Raw genomic sequence first — 22,841 nt, forward strand, 5'->3', positions numbered from 1 at the left:
AGAAATAATAAGATAAAAGAAGGGATGTAAAGTTAATTAGAGAAAGAAATGTACATATATATAGTACATGGATAATACAAAGATTGTTTGTTGGACAAAAAATGATTGTCTCATGGAAGGCAGCAGTATCGAACGAGGAGGTGCCCTTCACAACACAAAATAATGGACTTGAAAGGAACCTTAACTCGCTGGTGTTACAGGTCTAAAGCGTTCTCCGACGTGAAGTAAGGTCTTCGACAATATCTCTGCTATAGCTGTCCCAACCTTTCCTGTAAGACAAGAAGACAACCGAAACTTAAGCATTAGAGTTTCGTAAAATATGAATCAGAAAAGTAATGCAAAAGAATCCTAATCTTGTTAGAAAGAAGAGGAAGGAAATCGTCAGCAATGACATGCAAGTTTAGGATCAAAGGAAATGCTAATATGCAGTTCCGGAAGAAGCGCCTTAAACTGATATATGTAACTGCTGTGGGAAATTATTCATGTGAGTCATCCAATTAATACTAACTATTCTGACAGTCAATAAAAAATTAATCTGACTACTTGTGAATATTATTCATTCTTTACTAATCCCTCTCACACAACTAGCAAGACCCCCACCATGACAAGTGGCAATGATCACAACATTACCATCACTAAATGCGCTCATAATTATACTATTAATCAAGGTCTAACTGAAAGAAATTCAATCAAGCACTGGTTTCATAAAAGCGGAAACATGTGAAGAAAGATGTCTTTGAGGTGATAATAACCTGAAGCATTTGCATTAATTTCGGATGCTGCTCCAAAAGCTGGCAAAGTTTATCCCGATCACTCAACAAAGACTGCCATCATAACATAACAACAATAATCAGGATGAATCCATGAAATTTCTTCAAGACATATTACAAGCTACACAAAGTACAAAGCAATAAATCTATGAAGTATTTCGCAATAATTAAAGGGAAAAAAATACCTGAATAGCTTCTGGGGACTTGAAATACTCATGTAATGACATTCCTGAATCTTGTTGCAGCTGGAATGCAATATCCCCTTGCTGATGTAAAACTTGTGATTGGGCACGTTCAACTTGCAGTTGTTGTGCTGCTGTTAAATCTTGCTGTTGGGATTGATAATAAGTATGAATTGGAGAAACTTGTGGTTGTTGCAGCATCTGTAATGGATGGCCTTGCATCTGTACAGGGTTCTGCAGAGACATGCCTTGATCCAATGATTGTGATGCTTGCATTGGTGGTCTAAGATGCTGAGGTGGTTGCTGAGGACGTGGAACCTGCGGGGGCTGCAATGGCTGTAACTGTGCTAGGGTATGCATTGACTGAATGGAAGGCTGAGGAATGGAGAGATTCTGCATGATATTTTGTGGGTTGTCAACGTGCTGCTGAGCTGGAGAGCTTCCATAAAGAGTTGCAGGGATTGAAGCTGGCCTACTGAAGACCAAGGGTGGCATGAGGGGAGGTGGTGCATAAGAATTTAGTCCAGCAGCTGATGCAGAAACACTGCTTAACCGTGCATCAATTATAGGAGAAACAGAGCTCTGGGCCTGGGGCAGCTCAGTCATTGCAACACTTGTCTGATTGTATATGGACATCTGAGGAGTAGAAGGTTTTAATGATGGTAAATTATAAGGGCTAGAAGAAAACGGAGGTGGTGTTGGAGGAAGTGGAGGCCTAGCAGATCCACCAGTATGGGAAGATGATAAAGGTGCATTACTGCCACTAAATGCTGATAGATATTCTGGTTGAACCTACAAAAAAAAAAAAAAAAGATTCAGCGATTACACAAAATGCAAGTACAAAAGCAAGAGAGGAGACTGCAAGCCCTTTGTGGGGCGCAGGGATCTCACTTGAAATGCTGTAGGCACTGGTAGCTGTGATTCTGTCATAGAGTTTACAAATGGGGAAGACTGACTTGGGATAGAATCAGAAGCCTGAGATACTACAGGTGAGACTGTTTGTGGAGGTGGCATTGGAGGTAAAGGTGGTTGATTCAACATAACTTTCTGGTCATAAAGTCCTCGAGATCCAGTACCCATTGGAATATTACCAGCATGCTGGGGACTGTTCTTTCGATAGAAATTTTGTGAAGTCATCCTAGAATCAAGTGGTATGGATGATAGTGTTGCACCATTGTAGAGAGACGCAGGAAACCCAGAACTATTTGCTGCTGCCCCAGAATCAAAACCACTAGAGGTCTTAATGTTAAAAACATTCTTTGAGTCATCAGGTTGATCAAAATATTTCTTATCTGAAGAAACACTTGGTTCCCGAGTCAGTGGCACTTCAGGGCGTGAGACTGACATCCTGGAAGAAAATTCACTCTGGGTGTTTTCATCTGCATTAGATGCTAATGGTGTACCCATATGAGAAAATTGACTATTTTCATTAACATCACTCTCTGTCTCTTCCACAATTGAGCGTGGAGAATTTTGCTCAAGAATGACAGAGGCAGGCTGCTGTAGATTATCATCCAACTGAGGGAATGGTAATTTATCATCAGGTTCGGATTCCTCATCATCAAAGACAATATCAATTCCATGAAGATCATCATCAAGAACTGGCTTCAACTGCTTAGATTTGTCAACTTTTTCTTTCTGGGTGTCACTTGAAGGAGCTGCAATCTTCACTTGTGCTGCTGCCTCTCCAACTACTGTTACTATACGTTTCTGGCGCTCCCTTTCTCTAGCCATAAATTCATCAACATGCACTGATGGAGCTCGTCCACCAGCAGATCCCACTCGCTGAGCTACTATAACATTAGAATTTGTGGCACCATCACTCCCCCTTTCTTTCGCAATGTAGTCATCCACATGCAAAGACGGGGCCCTGCTTGTGTTTGGTTTGCGCTGCCGAAAGGTATCCCTCCGAGTAGGACCAGAAGATGTTGTAGACGGACCCAATCCACGTGAAAATGTATTCTGGGTTGTTTCAGCCAGTGAGTTTTCTCCCCTAGAACGCCTACTCAAGCCTTCCACTGGAGGCATTTTCCTTTTTGCAGGAAGAGTTGTTTGTGACAATCTCTCAGGTAATGTTTCTGGACACTCCCACGAAAACTTGTCTTCAAGTCCTACCAAGTAAAGATTGTCATCAGGGTTCTCAATGCCATCATCTGCCATCTGATGTATATTTGAAGGAAATAGACCATCATTGGGTGACGAAAGCATTCCTTCATTGAAGATGATATCATCAGCCTTAACCGAACCAGTAGGATTTTGCAACAATAACAACAATGCCTTCACACACTCTGAAACCTGTAAAATCAATAATTCAGAAGAATTTTTTTTTTTTTTTTTTTTTTTTAAAGAAAAGGGAAATTAGGAAAGACAGATTCATAAGTTACAGTACTCACCTGAGACAAAGTGGTCTGTATATCAGGGTTCGCTGAAAAGTCATATTCATCATTGATATTTGAATTCAAAACAGTAGCCAATTTCTGTATGTAATTTATGTTCTCCTCTGAAAAGCCCTCAGTCCCACTCTTATCATCATCAGCAAGCCCAAAAAGATATTTCAATGCGACAACCGCATCCAGGTTCAAACTAATTAACAGGCAAACCGTATGTTAAGCAAGTGAAATGACATCAAGCCAATTAAAGGACCCAAGAGTAGCTCTATGTAATATATGATCAGAAATTGTAGTTTGAACCAAAGTTGTAAATGATGAAGCAAGGTGAAAGAAAGAAATGAAAAAGACGAAGAGATTACTCTCAAGAAGTCATCTAAAGCTGGTCAGAATATCATAAGAATTCAAAACACAAAATAAAGGTCCAAATAGAATAAGAAACAATCACAAGCCACTGGTAAAAAATATTACCAGCAGTCACTCTGTAAAGCACAGGCTGATCTTACATAACTGTGCATATTTCTATACTTGTGTTTGCATACTTTAAATTCATATCTTAGAATGTTATATAAGCTTTCTCCTAACTCTCCAAGTCCCTCCCCCTCTCCTCTTCTCTTCTACTAGATACACAAAAGTACTAACTAGTTTAAAGAATATATAAATTCCAATTAACTTAAGCTATTCTCTGCCTCAATCAAAAGTAAATTGGAAAGTCCCAAAAGTTTAAACTCAGCTACAGCATGTTGATTTTTCTTCTTATCTCTACATCCAAAATTTATATTCCGTTCTGCTAAAATACCCAGCAACACTAATCTTTTGAAACAACATACAGCATAATTAGTGTCAGAGTTTCCATCAAATTGTATTCGTCATCTTCATTCAAATTCATCTATATTCCTTTCACATTTAATTCCAAGTCATTCATAAGTTCAAAGCATATAGAAGAACCAAACAACTGAAGACAACCTTCAAACAAGACTCCTATGAAAAGTTCATGGGGACAAACAAATGCACTCAAAGATGCTTCGATCTTGTTAAGCACCCAAGAAAATCCACAGAAAAATGCTACTGAAGCTTACTTCAGTTGGTCAGTACTTAGTATCTTGTTAAAGGTCATATCTAATGAAGGGATCTTTCATCCTTTGATTTGACACAAGCTCAAGCAACATATCAACCAATCTCATTGTAACTGTTTACATACCTTGACATATATAGATTATCTATTTATGAATTGATACTCATGAGAACAAGCTCGAGCAGCGGATTACTTAATCCCACGATAACATGTCATAATATCTTCTCTTGGAGACTTTCTTATACCTACTTATGCTCAACTAGTTTTCCTATCAGCAAGGTATCCCTCATAACTAAGAAAGTTCAGCTCCTGATTCTGATCTTCCATAGCAAATCTTGACTAGATTTATGGGGGACTTTAGAAACAAGTAAGTGAAACTACAACTAATAAATAAAAGTGAAAATAATTTTCTTATTTACAAATAAGAGAGCTCAGAGAAAGATAGATATTCATGCAAACAAAGGATTTGTACCATTAGTATACAGTATATTATAATGTATGCCAACGAATACATAGTGTAGCAAATTATCAAGGTAGACTGACCTTTTTCCATCCACGCAAAAGCGCAAAGAACCTAAAGACAGAGCACTGACAGCCTCGATTGCATAAGTTGACAAGCCATCTTTTGAATCAATTGATTCTAACAACTTTGTCCAGCAACAAAATAAAGGAGGATTCTTTCTCCATTCAAACTCATTAAGAAGACTAAGGTTCCCATTCCTTTCATGTCTTCCCCCTGAATCAAGTTCTTCAAGAGTTGAGCGAGTATTACATACAGTAGAAACCAAAGCCTTTTGACCTCCATTGCAAGAAACTAATTCCTTGAAAGCAGTAAGACAAAAGACTAATTCTTTTCCAACTGGTAGTACCTGAAAAAATCGATATTCTCTATTACAATTCATGTAGCACGAATACTTTTTCCTTCTAAATCTACAATTTGTAAAACATTTCTCTGATTTTCATATAGAGGAAATTAATTAACAAAAATTCTGAAAGGAAAATTTCAGAGTCATCTAATTATCGAATAAAATGTCAAGGTCTTTGACACTGAAACCCAACATTTATTCATTGGAAAGAAGGAAAGCAATTCATAAAAAAGCAGCATTCATATTCTAAGATAATGCTGCAAAGAAAGTATCAGCAAGAACCATTTAAAAATATTTAACCTCATCTAAATTGAAAAGGAAATACCTGACAAAACTTAAGGATGTATGGAGCAATTAACAAACAATCTTCAGAACTCAAATCTTCAAACTTGTACCTAGAAAACCATCAAAAAATTTGAATGAATGCAATGAATTTTGAAATAGAAAAGACAGATAGAAAAAGAAAAAGAATAAATCACAAAAAGCTTGTCATCTACTCACAAATCATGTCTCCCAGAGTATTGTAGAGGTGTTCGAGAACTACAAAGTAGTGAGATAGACTTGAATACAGGAAGGCACCAACCGGTCAAAGTAAAACCACACTTGGCAGAATTTACGTCATCTAAAATCAGTTTTCCATCTGCATCACAGGCATCAAGACACTTCTCCAGCGCTTCTCTTAGAATTTCAGGAACACCCTCCTTCAACAATAGTGCCTGATAGAGAAAATAGTCATTGCACAAAAGATAAGTTGCAGATGATTTGGGAAGGAGAGGGAAATTGAAGAGAATTGAGACAGTAAATGAACCTTAGCACATGGATGCTCCAACAAGCAAGCAAGAAAATCCAGAAATCGGTGAACCTGAAAAGAGAAAGAACATATAAAGCACAACAGACTTGACAAATTATTAAACTGAAACAAGGGAAAAAAATTATCACCTTGTATACATCCATCTCTGATGGATAAGATGAGTCAAAAACACGAATACGAATCCATGATAATATAGGCCGTAGAAGTACAGAAGCATTTTCAGGTTTTAGGCAAGCAATGCGTATTATAAGAACTCGAAGCATGTCTTGTATGACTATCAATGCCTGTTAAAGAATAATAACATCAACAGACATGCACAAAAAAACATATACACAGTTCCCATTCAATATAGAATTCCAAAGTTGCAAAATCACCCTACCCTCCAAAAATAGCGCAGAAGAAAATGATATCAATTCTAAAGTACAGTTTTGGGGAAAGAACACATACAGAAATAGCATAATGATGGATTATCTGTGCAATTTTGTCAAGATGAGGTCTCAATTGGCTAAGCAGCTTCTCAAGGTGTCCAGGCTCTAGATACCAATCAACCTGTCTCTCTTTCTGAGGCCCCAACAACGACCCAATAGCTATTGTTTTAAGAGCACTCAACAAGGGCATTCCATTCCTCCAATGCCAGACACCTTCTTCAGGAAACAAATCATTCTTGCAATACATAAGAGATGAAAAAAAGAAAACTAGTCAAATATCGCAGTTCCAGGACCATTTTCAAATCAGGATGTTTCAGGATTTTGTAATAAGACAAACAGGCAACGAAATGAAGAGAAAATAAAACCAAGTTCTCAAATTAAATCTTTGCCAATACAACAAGAACAAGAGCAAGCACTTGACACAATACATTTACCAATTTTGTGTTGTCAAATAGAATATGAAAGAACCAATTAAGAATGGAAATCGTGCATACCAGAAGACAAAGCAAACTACAGGTCTCCTTTGGTCCCAAAGCCAGAATTGAAGTAGTTTGAACACTGGCAAGAAGGGAGTGAAAAAGGCCGGGAGTCCAGCCATAAATTGGCCAAAAAGCAAGTGCTGACACAACAAGATGACAGACTCCTCCAAACCCAAGGGCTGAATTAGGATAAGATGAGGATAAGTCTGCTGCACATGCAGCCAGCTTGGGGCTGCGATTCCGTCAAGTCACTGAATTATATGCAAAGTACATGATTTAAACTATTTAAAAAATACAGGAGAAAGGTAAATACCTCACTTCTCGATGCAAACGCAGAAGGGCATTCATTAGTTTGGTATTTTTATGCTGCTCATTACCTTGCTGCAGATATGGCAATGAAACAATTTAAGTATTTTAGAAATTTAAGAGATGCATGTCATTCAGAAAGACAACTGCAACCAGTAGTACTTAGACTGAATTCCTGAATAAGCCCTTTCCAAATTAGAATGGTAGCCTTCATTACAATGCTTCCAAATAAACTATATAAGGACCTCGTCCCCGTTAACATTCACAAAGACAAAAGAGCATAGGAAATTCCATAAAAAAATATCAGCACTTAAAACCAACCCCATATCATCTGAAGGGCCTAAGTTCACAGAAAGAGCCATGTCGAAGCTAGTAATGCAGCATGGCCAACTTCACTACAGATGTCAGTTCCACATTACAGACCATTTAACCATGAAATACAAATGACAGCAAAGAAGGTACCAAGGACTGAGCTGACAAGGATCAATCTTTGCAATCTGTTCATTGACATAGTTGAGCTAAAGGCCAATCAAACAACTCAAACTCTTAATTGAAATATGTCTTGGAAGCTATGTCAAGTGATCCTTAGACTCCTTAAGTAACAATGTAGGAGTACAATAGGTGCCATCAAACAGAATCGGAAAATAAAATAAAGTAAATGTCGCCTCATGAAAGCAAACACTAAAGTTAACAAACCAAAAAGACTTAATTAACCTTACAACATCTCCATAATGCCCTATATCACATACGACATCTTGTCATTTATAACAAAAAATGCATCACATGGTCAGAGAAACCATTTTACAAATACAAATTATCCTTCCAAGTACACACCAGACTCAAATTCAAAATGTGACAAACCTGTAATTTCTGCAGAATGGTAATTAGTAATACCAAAGACGGAACCAAAAGATCAACTAAACTCTGTTCACGATTACGTTCCAATAGTAAATCAGATGAAGAATTGCATTCTGTAACATCATCAACAAGATAATCTGTTGAGGAAAACAAAACCAAATGCTTTAATAATGCAGATAACCATCAGGCAAGGCAGATTATTATTGATTAGAATAAAAACATGCCACAAAAAATCAATAATGAGATTACTGACTGACTGAAGACAAGTATGCACAATTACTTACCATAACTGTTTGAAGATCTCTCAAGCATGAACCTGCAGTTAACTAGAATTGCATAGATCACCATTAGAGCACCTTCATCATAGAGGGCAGCAGCAACAGTCTACACCCAAGAAGACGAAGAAGAAGAATGAGAAATAGTGGAAACCAATGGTGAAATGAGACCCCTACATTACTACTATATGGTTGAAAATGGACAGTTACATACTGAGTTTTCTGAAATAAAAGCCAAAATTCTAAGTGCTGTTGTCAGCTGTGCTATTGAACAGTCTCGAAGGGTTACACCATCAAAAGACTTTTCAGTAATAATTTTAACAAGATTCTCCATAACATTAAAATCAGAACCACTGGAAGGTTCTCCAGTGCCATTTTCAACATCCATCATATCTGATACTAAAATGCTGGTTGAGGTTAAATGAGCATCTCCTCCAGAAGCTAACACAGCAGCATAACGTAGGAGACCAATAACCCCATTTTTGTGATAAACTACACCAGCATCTATCCATTCCAACAGACGTGTGGGTGCATCTTTCTTATTAGACCCAGGAGAAGAAGAATGTAGAGCCTTGTGAAGTTCCCTAGCATGTCCGATCCAAGAACCCAGAGAAAATGCAGTTGAATCAGTAACAAGGACTTCAAAAATCTCAGCAGCTGAGTGCAAAATGGCAAGATTAAGAGGTGAAGCTCCTGAACAGCCAAATTTCATCCAATGCACTCGTATTAGACAAACAAACCAGAAACTATGCGCCTAGTTCAAACTTAAACATAGAGCAATTGTGTTACCGCTATTTTTAGTTACTGGCTCCAATTCCTTGGCAGAATGTAAAGCTTCAATCAATACTGAAACAGCCTACAGAACATTGACATGTCAGAGGCAGTAGCCATACAGAAAAAAGACGTGCCATACAGAAAAATGACATTATACACAATAAATTCAACCGTCAACAGGAGGAAAAGTTACTGAGGGTTGCAGTAGGAACATGAGTTTTTAAAATTAGCTTCTTTCAGGAGCAATTCATGTCATAAATAACAACAGGCTTTTTAAGCTTAGTGCTGCCAGCAAGAAACTTACAACTATGCCCAAATAGCAGAATAGAGTAGTAAACAGATTTTACATATAAGAACAGTATATTGTAACATTAGGAAAGTAAAGGAAAATAATCGCTACTTCACCAGATGATTCTACTACAAAGATAAGTTCATAAAACTGGCTTATTCAATTTTAATCGGCTAAATGACGAGTACTGAGTATCTGATTGAAAAAATAAATATGACTGTGAATAGCACATCCATTCAATACCTCAGGGAAAAACCCCAGAACCAGCAAAGCTTGGCGTCCACAATCAGACCTACAAAACATTTCAAAAGGGTGCAGAGTCAAAACCAGTAATGTTGTATCAAAACCTCTAAACATTGACCAAATGTGTAAGCAAGTTCCACCTCGACAGGCCACACAGTTCCCACAACACCCATAAAAATTCTTCCGAGTGTGGATTTGATGTGAGTAAACGATCTATGGCATTAGCCTGAGACATAACATGAGAAAAAACATTATACTAAGATTTAGTTATAAACTGGAAATGAAAATTACAAATCAAAAACATTTTAGGGAATTAAAAAATAAATAAAAAAAGGGCACAAATGAGCAATGGTCATCCCGACCAAGAAATGGAACTAACCACCCTCAGATGCATCTCTACTATCGTTGCAACTTCCTGTGGACCACAAGCAAAACCCTTTGACATCAAAATAGACGCATACCGAAGAGGAACACACTCTTCTTTACTAATATCAACAACCCCCCTCAGAGCACGAAGTAATGTAGCAGAAAGTTCAGAATGATGTAGTAGAAATATTAACCCTGAAAAAAAAAAAAAAAAAAAAAGACATGCTACATAAATATCAGAACGTTTTCAAATCCGATATAAACAACAGCAAAGGTGCCATTAACAGACCTGAGCGACAAAAAAGAAGCGAAAGAATTATGGCCCCAATAGAGGAGGCAATATCCAAATATATATCCATAGCATCTCCCACATCTGAACGCAATATTGAGCTACAAAGTAGTGAGATAGACTTGAATCAGGGAGGCACCAACCAGTCAAATAAAACCACACTTGGCAGAATTTACGTCATCTAAAATCAGTTTTTCATCTGCATCACAGGCATCAAGACACTTCTCCAGCGCTTCTTTAGAATTAGGAACTCCTCCTTCAACAATAGTGCCTGATAGAGAAAATAGTATTGCACAAAAGATAAGTTGCAGATGATTTGGAAGGAGAGGGAAATTGAAGAGAATTGAGACAGTAAATGAACCTTAGCACATGGATGCTCCAACAAGCAAGCAAGAAAATCCAGAAATCGGTGAACCTGAAAAGAGAAAGAACATATAAAGCACAACAGACTTGACAAATTATTAAACTGAAACAAGGGAAAAAAATTATCACCTTGTATACATCCATCTCTGATGGATAAGATGAGTCAAAACACGAATACGAATCATGATAATATAGGCCGTAGAAGTACAGAAGCATTTTCAGGTTTTAGGCAAGCAATGCGTATATAAGAACTCGAAGCATGTCTTGTATGACTATCAATGCCTGTTAAAGAATAATAAATCACAGACATGCACAAAAAAACATAACACAGTTCCCATTCAATATAGAATTCCAAAGTTGCAAAATCACCCTACCCTCCAAAAATAGCGCAGAAGACAATGATATCAATTCTAAAGTACAGTTTTGGGAAAGAACACATACAGAAATAGCATAATGATGGATATCTGTGCAATTTTGTCAAGATGAGGTCTAATTGGCTAAGCAGCTTCTCAAGGTGTCCAGGCTCTAGATACCAATCAACCTGTCTTCTTTCTGAGGCCCCAACAACGACCCAATAGCATTGTTTTAAGAGCACTCAACAAGGGCATTCCATTCCTCCAATGCCAGACACCTTCTTCAGGAAACAAATCATTCTTGCAATACATAAGAGATGAAAAAAAAAAAAAAAAAAAAAAAAAAACCATAGTCAAATATCGCAGTTCCAGGACATTTTCAACATCAGGATGTTCCAGGATTTGTAATAAGACAAACAGGCAACGAAATGAAGAGAAAATAAAACCAAGTTCTCAAATTAAATCTTTGCCAATACAACGACAAGAGCAAGCACTTGACACAATACATTTACCAATTTTGTGTGTCAAATAGAATATGAAAGAACCAATCAAGAATGGAAATCGTGCATACCAGAAGACAAAGCAAACTACAGGTCTCCTTTGGTCCCAAAGCCAGAATTGAAGTAGTTTGAACACTGGCAAGAAGGGAGTGAAAAAGGCGGGAGTCCAGCCATAAATGGCCAAAAGCAAGTGCTGACACAACAAGATGCAGACTCCTCCAAACCAAGGGCTGAATTAGGATAAGTGAGATAAGTCCGCTGCACATGCAGCCAGCTTGGGGCTGCGATTCCGTCAAGTCACTGAATTATATGCAAAGTACATGATTTAAACTATCTAAAAAAATACAGGAGAAAGGTAAATACCTCACTTCTCGATGCAAACGCAGAAGGGCATTCATTAGTTTGGTATTTTTATGTGCTCATTACCTTGCTGCAGATATGGCAATGAAACAATTTAAGTATTTTAGAAATTTAAGAGATGCATGTATTCAGAAAGACAACTGCAACCGTAGACTTAGACTGAATTCCTGAATAAGCCCTTTCCAATTAGGATGGTAGCCTTCATTACAATGCTTCCAAATAAACTATATAAGGACCTCGTCCCCTAACATTCACAAAGACAAAAGAGCATAGGAAATTCCATGAAATATATCAGCACTTAAAACCAACCCCATATCATCTGAGGGCCTAAGTTCACAGAAAGAGCCATGTCGAAGCTAGTAATGCAGCATGGCCAACTTCACTACAGATGTCAGTTCCACATTACAGACCATTTAACCATGAATACAAATGCAGCAAAGAAGGTACCAAGGACTGAGCTGACAAGGATCAATCTTTGCAATCTGTTCATTGACATAGTTGAGCTAAAGGCCAATCAACAACTCAAACTCTTACTCAAGTTGAAATATGCTTGGAAGCTATGTCAAGTGACCTTAGACTCCTTAAGTAACATATAGGAGTACAATAGTGCCATCAAACAGAATCGGAAAATAAAATAAAGAAATGTCGCCTCATGAAAGCAAACACTAAAGTTAACGAACCAACAGTACTCACCTGAGACAAAGTGGTCTGTATATCAGGGTTCGCTGAAAAGTCATATTCATCATTGATATTTGAATTCAAAACAGTAGCCAATTTCTGTATGTAATTTATGTTCTCCTCTGAAAAGCCCTCAGTCCCACTCTTATCATCATCAGCAAGCCCAAAAAGATATTTCAATGCGACAACCGCATCCAGGTTCAAACTAATTAACAGGCAAACCGTATGTTAAGCAAGTGAAATGACATCAAGCCAATTAAAGGACCCAAGAGTAGCTCTATGTAATATATGATCAGAAATTGTAGTTTGAACCAAAGTTGTAAATGATGAAGCAAGGTGAAAGAAAGAAATGAAAAAGACGAAGAGATTACTCTCAACAAGTCATCTAAAGCTGGTCAGAATATCAAAAGAATTCAAAACAACAAAATAAAGGTCCAAATAGAATAAGAAACAATCACAAGCCACTGGTAAAAGATATTACCAGCAGTCACTGTGTAAAGCACAGGCTGATCTTACATAACTGTGCATATTTCTATACTTGTGTTTGCATACTTTAAATTCATATCTTAGAATGTTATATAAGCTTTCTCCTAACTCTCCAAGTCCCTCCCCCTCTCCTCTTCTCTTCTACTAGATACACAAAAGTACTAACTAGTTTAAAGAATATATAAATTCCAATTAACTTAAGCTATTCTCTGCCTCAATCAAAAGTAAATTGGAAAGTCCCAAAAGTTTAAACTCAGCTACAGCATGTTGATTTTTCTTCTTATCTCTACATCCAAAATTTATATTCCGTTCTGCTAAAATACCCAGCAACACTAATCTTTTGAAACAACATACAGCATAATTAGTGTCAGAGTTTCCATCAAATTGTATTCGTCATCTTCATTCAAATTCATCTATATTCCTTTCACATTTAATTCCAAGTCATTCATAAGTTCAAAGCATATAGAAGAACCAAACAACTGAAGACAACCTTCAAACAAGACTCCTATGAAAAGTTCATGGGGACAAACAAATGCACTCAAAGATGCTTCGATCTTGTTAAGCACCCAAGAAAATCCACAGAAAAATGCTACTGAAGCTTACTTCAGTTGGTCAGTACTTAGTATCTTGTTAAAGGTCATATCTAATGAAGGGATCTTTCATCCTTTGATTTGACACAAGCTCAAGCAACATATCAACCAATCTCATTGTAACTGTTTACATACCTTGACATATATAGATTATCTATTTATGAATTGATACTCATGAGAACAAGCTCGAGCAGCGGATTACTTAATCCCACGACAACATGTCATAATATCTTCTCTTGGAGACTTTCTTATACCTACTTATGCTCAACTAGTTTTCCTATCAGCAAGGTATCCCTCATAACTAAGAAAGTTCAGCTCCTGATTCTGATCTTCCATAGCAAATCTTGACTAGATTTATGGGGGACTTTAGAAACAAGTAAGTGAAACTACAACTAATAAATAAAAGTGAAAATAATTTTCTTATTTACAAATAAGAGAGCTCAGAGAAAGATAGATATTCATGCAAACAAAGGATTTGTACCATTAGTATACAGTATATTATAATGTATGCCAACGAATACATAGTGTAGCAAATTATCAAGGTAGACTGACCTTTTTCCATCCACGCAAAAGCGCAAAGAACCTAAAGACAGAGCACTGACAGCCTCGATTGCATAAGTTGACAAGCCATCTTTTGAATCAATTGATTCTAACAACTTTGTCCAGCAACAAAATAAAGGAGGATTCTTTCTCCATTCAAACTCATTAAGAAGACTAAGGTTCCCATTCCTTTCATGTCTTCCCCCTGAATCAAGTTCTTCAAGAGTTGAGCGAGTATTACATACAGTAGAAACCAAAGCCTTTTGACCTCCATTGCAAGAAACTAATTCCTTGAAAGCAGTAAGACAAAAGACTAATTCTTTTCCAACTGGTAGTACCTGAAAAAATCGATATTCTCTATTACAATTCATGTAGCACGAATACTTTTTCCTTCTAAATCTACAATTTGTAAAACATTTCTCTGATTTTCATATAGAGGAAATTAATTAACAAAAATTCTGAAAGGAAAATTTCAGAGTCATCTAATTATCGAATAAAATGTCAAGGTCTTTGACACTGAAACCCAACATTTATTCATTGGAAAGAAGGAAAGCAATTCATAAAAAAGCAGCATTCATATTCTAAGATAATGCTGCAAAGAAAGTATCAGCAAGAACCATTTAAAAATATTTAACCTCATCTAAATTGAAAAGGAAATACCTGACAAAACTTAAGGATGTATGGAGCAATTAACAAACAATCTTCAGAACTCAAATCTTCAAACTTGTACCTAGAAAACCATCAAAAAATTTGAATGAATGCAATGAATTTTGAAATAGAAAAGACAGATAGAAAAAGAAAAAGAATAAATCACAAAAAGCTTGTCATCTACTCACAAATCATGTCTCCCAGAGTATTGTAGAGGTGTTCGAGAACTACAAAGTAGTGAGATAGACTTGAATACAGGAAGGCACCAACCGGTCAAAGTAAAACCACACTTGGCAGAATTTACGTCATCTAAAATCAGTTTTCCATCTGCATCACAGGCATCAAGACACTTCTCCAGCGCTTCTCTTAGAATTTCAGGAACACCCTCCTTCAACAATAGTGCCTGATAGAGAAAATAGTCATTGCACAAAAGATAAGTTGCAGATGATTTGGGAAGGAGAGGGAAATTGAAGAGAATTGAGACAGTAAATGAACCTTAGCACATGGATGCTCCAACAAGCAAGCAAGAAAATCCAGAAATCGGTGAACCTGAAAAGAGAAAGAACATATAAAGCACAACAGACTTGACAAATTATTAAACTGAAACAAGGGAAAAAAATTATCACCTTGTATACATCCATCTCTGATGGATAAGATGAGTCAAAAACACGAATACGAATCCATGATAATATAGGCCGTAGAAGTACAGAAGCATTTTCAGGTTTTAGGCAAGCAATGCGTATTATAAGAACTCGAAGCATGTCTTGTATGACTATCAATGCCTGTTAAAGAATAATAACATCAACAGACATGCACAAAAAAACATATACACAGTTCCCATTCAATATAGAATTCCAAAGTTGCAAAATCACCCTACCCTCCAAAAATAGCGCAGAAGAAAATGATATCAATTCTAAAGTACAGTTTTGGGGAAAGAACACATACAGAAATAGCATAATGATGGATTATCTGTGCAATTTTGTCAAGATGAGGTCTCAATTGGCTAAGCAGCTTCTCAAGGTGTCCAGGCTCTAGATACCAATCAACCTGTCTCTCTTTCTGAGGCCCCAACAACGACCCAATAGCTATTGTTTTAAGAGCACTCAACAAGGGCATTCCATTCCTCCAATGCCAGACACCTTCTTCAGGAAACAAATCATTCTTGCAATACATAAGAGATGAAAAAAAGAAAACTAGTCAAATATCGCAGTTCCAGGACCATTTTCAAATCAGGATGTTTCAGGATTTTGTAATAAGACAAACAGGCAACGAAATGAAGAGAAAATAAAACCAAGTTCTCAAATTAAATCTTTGCCAATACAACAAGAACAAGAGCAAGCACTTGACACAATACATTTACCAATTTTGTGTTGTCAAATAGAATATGAAAGAACCAATTAAGAATGGAAATCGTGCATACCAGAAGACAAAGCAAACTACAGGTCTCCTTTGGTCCCAAAGCCAGAATTGAAGTAGTTTGAACACTGGCAAGAAGGGAGTGAAAAAGGCCGGGAGTCCAGCCATAAATTGGCCAAAAAGCAAGTGCTGACACAACAAGATGACAGACTCCTCCAAACCCAAGGGCTGAATTAGGATAAGATGAGGATAAGTCTGCTGCACATGCAGCCAGCTTGGGGCTGCGATTCCGTCAAGTCACTGAATTATATGCAAAGTACATGATTTAAACTATTTAAAAAATACAGGAGAAAGGTAAATACCTCACTTCTCGATGCAAACGCAGAAGGGCATTCATTAGTTTGGTATTTTTATGCTGCTCATTACCTTGCTGCAGATATGGCAATGAAACAATTTAAGTATTTTAGAAATTTAAGAGATGCATGTCATTCAGAAAGACAACTGCAACCAGTAGTACTTAGACTGAATTCCTGAATAAGCCCTTTCCAAATTAGAATGGTAGCCTTCATTACAATGCTTCCAAATAAACTATATAAGGACCTCGTCCCCTTTAACATTCACAAAGACAAAAGAGCATAGGAAATTCCATAAAAAAATATCAGCACTTAAAACCAACCCCATATCATCTGAAGGGCCTAAGTTCACAGAAAGAGCCATGTCGAAGCTAGTAATGCAGCATGGCCAACTTCACTAGAGATGTCAGTTCCACATTACAGACCATTTAACCATGAAATGCAAATGACAGCAAAGAAGGTACCAAGGACTGAGCTGACAAGGATCAATCTTTGCAATCTGTTCATTGACATAGTTGAGCTAAAGGCCAATCAAACAACTCAAACTCTTAATTGAAATATGTCTTGGAAGCTATGTCAAGTGATCCTTAGACTCCTTAAGTAACAATGTAGGAGTACAATAGGTGCCATCAAACAGAATCGGAAAATAAAATAAAGTAAATGTCGCCTCATGAAAGCAAACACTAAAGTTAACAAACCAAAAAGACTTAATTAACCTTACAACATCTCCATAATGCCCTATATCACATAAGACATCTTGTCATTTATAACAAAAAATGCATCACATGGTCAGAGAAACCATTTTACAAATACAAATTACCATTCCAAATACACACCAGACTCAAATTCAAAATGTGACAAACCTGTAATTTCTGCAGAATGGTAATTAGTAATACCAAAGACGGAACCAAAAGATCAACTAAACTCTGTTCACGATTACGTTCCAATAGTAAATCAGATGAAGAATTACATTCTGTAACATCATCAACAAGATAATCTGTTGAGGAAAACAAAACCAAATGCTTTAATAATGCAGATAACCATCAGGCAAGGCAGATTATTATTGATTAGAATAAAAACATGCCACAAAAAATCAATAATGAGATTACTGACTGACTCAAGACAAGTATACGCAATTACTTACCATAACTGTTTGAAGATCTCTCAAGCATGAACCTGCAGTTAACTAGAATTGCATAGATCACCATTAGAGCACCTTCATCATAGAGGGCAGCAGCAACAGTCTACACCCAAGAAGATGAAGAAGAAGAATGAGAAATAGTGGAAACCAATGGTGAAATGAGACCCCTACATTACTACTATATGGTTGAAAATGGACAGTTACATACTGAGTTTTCTGAAATAAAAGCCAAAATTCTAAGTGCTGTTGTCAGCTGTGCTATTGAACAGTCTCGAAGGGTTACACCATCAAAAGACTTTTCAGTAATAATTTTAACAAGATTCTCCATAACATTAAAATCAGAACCACTGGAAGGTTCTCCAGTGCCATTTTCAACATCCATCATATCTGATACTAAAATGCTGGTTGAGGTTAAGTGAGCATCTCCTCCAGAAGCTAACACAGCAGCATAACGTAGGAGACCAATAACCCCATTTTTGTGATAAACTACACCAGCATCTATCCATTCCAACAGACGTGTGGGTGCATCTTTCTTATTAGACCCAGGAGAAGAAGAATGTAGAGCCTTGTGAAGTTCCCTAGCATGTCCGATCCAAGAACCCAGAGAAAATGCAGTTGAATCAGTAACAAGGACTTCAAAAATCTCAGCAGCTGAGTGCAAAATGGCAAGATTAAGAGGTGAAGCTCCTGAACAGCCAAATTTCATCCAATGCACTCGTATTAGACAAACAAACCAGAAACTATGCGCCTAGTTCAAACTTAAACATAGAGCAATTGTGTTACCGCTATTTTTAGTTACTGGCTCCAATTCCTTGGCAGAATGTAAAGCTTCAATCAATACTGAAACAGCCTACAGAACATTGACATGTCAGAGGCAGTAGCCATACAGAAAAATGACGTGCCATACAGAAAAATGACATTATACACAATAAATTCAACCGTCAACAGGAGGAAAAGTTACTGAGGGTTGCAGTAGGAACATGAGTTTTTAAAATTAGCTTCTTTCAGGAGCAATTCATGTCATAAATAACAACAGGCTTTTTAAGCTTAGTGCTGCCAGCAAGAAACTTACAACTATGCCCAAATAGCAGAATAGAGTAGTAAACAGATTTTACATATAAGAACAGTATATTGTAACATTAGGAAAGTAAAGGAAAATAATTGCTACTTCACCAGATGATTCTACTACAAAGATAAGTACATAAAACTGGCTTATTCAATTTTAATCAGCTAAATGACGAGTACTGAGTATCTGATTGAAAAAATAAATATGACTATGAATAGCACATCCATTCAATACCTCAGGGAAAAACCCCAGAACCAGCAAAGCTTGGCGTCCACAATCAGACCTACAAAACATTTCAAAAGGGTGCAGAGTCAAAACCAGTAATGTTGTATCAAAACCTCTAAACATTGACCAAATGTGTAAGCAACTTCCACCTCGACAGGCCACACAGTTCCCACAACACCCATAAAAATTCTTCCGAGTGTGGATTTGATGTGAGTAAACGATCTATGGCATTAGCCTGAGACATAACATGAGAAAAAACATTATACTAAGATTTAGTTATAAACTGGAAATGAAAATTACAAATCAAAAACATTTTAGGGAATTAAAAAATAAATAAAAAAAGGGCACAAATGAGCAATGGTCATCCCGACCAAGAAATGGAACTAACCACCCTCAGATGCATCTCTACTATCGTTGCAACTTCCTGTGGACCACAAGCAAAACCCTTTGACATCAAAATAGACGCATACCGAAGAGGAACGCACTCTTCCTTACTAATATCAACAACCCCCCTCAGAGCACGAAGTAATGTAGCAGAAAGTTCAGAATGATGTAGTAGAAATATTAACCCTGAAAAAAAAAAAAAAAAAAAAAGACATGCTACATAAATATCAGAACGTTTCAAATCCGATATAAACAACAGCAAAGGTGCCATTAACAGACCTGAGCGACAAAAAAGAAGCGAAAGAATTATGGCCCCAATAGAGGAGGCAATATCCAAATATATATCCATAGCATCTCCCACATCTGAACGCAATATTGAGGATGACAACAGTGCAGCTGATAAGGGAAGAAAGCCCCTCTCCTGCTCCCAAGAAAACATTTGACTATTAACAATGATGCTAGGAATTTACCAACCAACACACAGAGAAGAGGGGGGGAAAAAAATTAGCTAGATAAAAGGTATAAGGATGCACCTAGCCTACTTCACAAAAGAAAAGCAACCAAAGTTACAACCCCTTTGACAATTAGCAGGTCATCCTTCATATTAACACCAAAACTAATTGAAGTAAATCATGGGAAAAATCCCAGCAGTAGTACCTCTTAATCCAATGGCTGTAACTACCACCAGACAGATTGAGATTGATGAGGAGGTTGCATTATCAGATTGCTAAACTACAGTGAAATGATTTCAAAACGAGTTACCATTTTTAACCTTCCCACCCCTTAACTGGAGGTTGGAGCTATAGCCTTAGTTCATAATATCTTAAAATCCTCTAATCCGTTGTTTCACTTTGGTTTGGTCCCTTGAAAAGTTGAAAGAGGGATTTAATTTTAATTTGATCTGCCTAACTCAGAGTTTAATGCCCATAATTATACTTTTCTTCAGCAAGCATTTTCCACCAAGTCAGGTTATCAGGAGAAAGAGGATAGCCCCTATGTTACTCATTGCAACCTCTAGATTTCAAATGGCACATGTACTCTAACCTCCAAAAGCATAAATGGCATGACTAATGAATTTTCAAAAAACTTCACAAAAAGTCATTACTTCCGAACCAAATTAGTGTGTTAGGGCAGTTCACTGTTAGACAAATATATGCTACAGAAATTGAAGGTAAAATAAACCACTAGCCATGTAATTCAGCAGAAGTCATTTAAGAATTAAGACTCTGCTTCACAGCATCACTATATCTATTACATGCACAGCTCTATAAGCAGGGAAAAAAAAAAAAAAAAAACAGAAATCAAATGGATCAAATACACAAACTTTTCAGGAGTCCTACTACATATATATTCCCTGTGAAATTTGTGATAAGATATGCATTCCTAGGAAAAAGCATTTCCCTAGACATTCTAGAAGTAGTACTTTTTTATACTTGAGTTCTCTTAACGAAGAAATATACCAAAAAAGTAATAATCATAAGCAAAAGTTCAAAAAAGAAGTCCATTGTATGCAACAGCTATAAGAGAACAAAAATATCATGTTCACATTGAGTTTTAGAAATTAAGCAGGCTCTAATCAGAAAAATAAAAGGAAACTCTGGCGATAACCAAGTAAATTTTTTTTTTTTTAAGCCTTAATGTGCCATCCATCAAGCCTTAAAAGATCAACAAAACCAACAATAAAGTGGTGTACCAAAACAATGTTATATAATTCTGTGTAAGAGTATACCCAAATTCCCTGAGAATAAAAAGAGATAAACGGGAAATGTACCTTAAGAAGGCTCAGCAAATGCCAGTCAATATCTGAATTTAAAAAGCAACAATTCGATGAAGCAATAAAGCTACTGGTTGCTTTGTATGATAACAATCCTTCTGTCTGAACAAGAACCAATGATCTACTTGCACAGGACACCGGAGAAGGATCTTCAATTGGACCACGTGCATTTATCAGTTTCTGCATTGATACTTGTCAACAAACATAAACTATGACACACAATTGCAGATTACACAATGAGTCAAAATCAGAAACTAGCAACCATGACATTCTAATAAAAAATGAAAATATAATTTTACAACTGACCAATAGCTTTTTGAGTTGTGACTTGGCACTTATAAGCATGTTTGAAGTATCAGCTGTAACCTTGCTGTCAGTGGATAGGCCTCCCAATATGGACAGAACTGCACTCTAGAATGGAAACGAATAAAATTACCACAAGAAATCCATTAAGTCATATTGGACATAGATGCATTCAAGTGCAACCGGCCCCTGCCAACCTCCCTACCAACCAAAGAAACAAAAGAAAAAATGGGGGAGAACTAAAAGCGTACTTCGTAACGTGAAGCTACTTCATAAAATCGTAAGCGATGAAGGACAAAAGTTGCAAGAGAAGCCACATCATGACGTGGTTTCTGCAGTAATAAATTCAACAATCTGCTGTAACCTTCACTAATGCCAGATGGGATATTCTCATCTTCTCGAGGCCACCACCCTAAAAAACCTTCACAACCAACTGAATGCCGTGTAGCCTGCTCAATAACTCCAAGTAGAAGCAACCTAATGGTGGTAGAATTCACCATGTCATGACTAAAAACATATGCAAGCTGGTCCATTCCCCCGCTGTTAACAAAGTGAAAGCAGCTTTCTCTACCAGAGCACAGCAAAAGAGCCACACTAAGTCCCAGAATGACACTACTACTCTGTAAATCAGAAAGCAAATCAGAAATTAACAGGATCTATAGAGCAAATGAGCAAGCAAGAGAGTGATGGAGAGAATATGGAGTACAAGTTTGTTTCTATAGTAACAGTTACTACATAGATGCAAATATACAAACAGCACAATGCCAGAACAAATAATTTCAGCTCAAAATCACCTGTGAAATTGTGTGATGTCCAACAGTTAAGGTGCTCCCATTAAAGTCAAATTACTGGCTTAACATGTCCACCAACTGTTTGGAGGAAGCTACATCAGCCTCAGTCTCAAAAAAGTTGCACTCTGCAAATTGTTCAGCTGATGCATTCCCTGAATCATGTTGAAGGCCTTCATAGAGCTCAAGAAGCTCTTTTCTGGCCTTACTAATAACACGGCGCAAATCACCTTCACAATCTTTAAAGATGCCCACTGTAAGATGTTTCTGATTGATTGTGTCACACAAGTAAGAAAAGTAAGAAGAGGATGCCAACATCATCGTGCTTAGAACTTTATCCACTGAAGACTCAGAGTTTGACATCTCAAAAACCTTCAACATCGAATGTAATAACTGCTTAACCTCAAGAGATATGTCAGAGGCAGTAACTGGAAAAGACAATTTATTCAGAGAGGATATGGACTCCTCAATTGTACGATTAATTGAATGTAGTGCAAGAGGAAGGTCTTCAAGCTTTCCCTCAGCAGAAGTAACA

General features: G+C 37.0%; 2 protein-coding genes and 1 long non-coding RNA gene across 3 annotated transcripts; all 3 read right to left on the bottom strand.

Moving 5' to 3' along the window:
• Nucleotides 1-27: 27 nt before the first annotated feature.
• Nucleotides 28-8,842, bottom strand: LOC116142451 (protein virilizer homolog). The gene is made up of 16 exons (XM_031427874.1): nucleotides 8,652-8,842; nucleotides 8,447-8,546; nucleotides 8,166-8,299; nucleotides 7,312-7,379; nucleotides 7,014-7,230; nucleotides 6,539-6,754; nucleotides 6,220-6,375; nucleotides 6,089-6,142; nucleotides 5,782-5,996; nucleotides 5,606-5,675; nucleotides 4,958-5,283; nucleotides 3,346-3,535; nucleotides 1,844-3,247; nucleotides 956-1,744; nucleotides 753-824; nucleotides 28-269 (listed from the first exon to the last, which is right to left on the bottom strand). The coding sequence occupies exons 1-16, from the start codon at nucleotides 8,826-8,828 to the stop codon at nucleotides 249-251; spliced, it is 4,209 nt and encodes a 1,402-aa protein (XP_031283734.1). The 5' UTR covers nucleotides 8,829-8,842; the 3' UTR covers nucleotides 28-248.
• Nucleotides 8,843-10,650: 1,808 nt separating this feature from the next.
• LOC116142453 lies at nucleotides 10,651-10,925 on the bottom strand. Its single transcript, XR_004129991.1, has 3 exons — nucleotides 10,891-10,925; nucleotides 10,760-10,813; nucleotides 10,651-10,669 (listed from the first exon to the last, which is right to left on the bottom strand). It is a non-coding gene; the product is annotated as an uncharacterized LOC116142453 (long non-coding RNA).
• A 1,300-nt stretch (nucleotides 10,926-12,225) lies between these two features.
• On the bottom strand, nucleotides 12,226-22,453 carry LOC116142405 (protein virilizer homolog). Its single transcript, XM_031427823.1, has 23 exons — nucleotides 22,313-22,453; nucleotides 21,770-22,138; nucleotides 21,522-21,626; nucleotides 21,213-21,395; nucleotides 19,721-19,862; nucleotides 19,446-19,627; nucleotides 19,207-19,292; nucleotides 19,067-19,115; nucleotides 18,550-18,616; nucleotides 17,975-18,453; nucleotides 17,770-17,869; nucleotides 17,489-17,622; nucleotides 16,635-16,702; nucleotides 16,337-16,553; nucleotides 15,862-16,077; nucleotides 15,543-15,698; nucleotides 15,412-15,465; nucleotides 15,105-15,319; nucleotides 14,929-14,998; nucleotides 14,281-14,606; nucleotides 12,668-12,857; nucleotides 12,422-12,477; nucleotides 12,226-12,301 (listed from the first exon to the last, which is right to left on the bottom strand). Exons 2-23 carry the CDS (start codon nucleotides 22,049-22,051, stop codon nucleotides 12,226-12,228), a joined length of 3,453 nt encoding a protein of 1,150 aa, XP_031283683.1. The 5' UTR covers nucleotides 22,052-22,138; nucleotides 22,313-22,453.
• Nucleotides 22,454-22,841: the final 388 nt, after the last annotated feature.

The sequence above is a fragment of the Pistacia vera genome, unplaced genomic scaffold (genome assembly GCF_008641045.1).
Source record: "Pistacia vera cultivar Batoury unplaced genomic scaffold, PisVer_v2 Contig408, whole genome shotgun sequence".
NCBI lineage: Eukaryota > Viridiplantae > Streptophyta > Magnoliopsida > Sapindales > Anacardiaceae > Pistacia > Pistacia vera.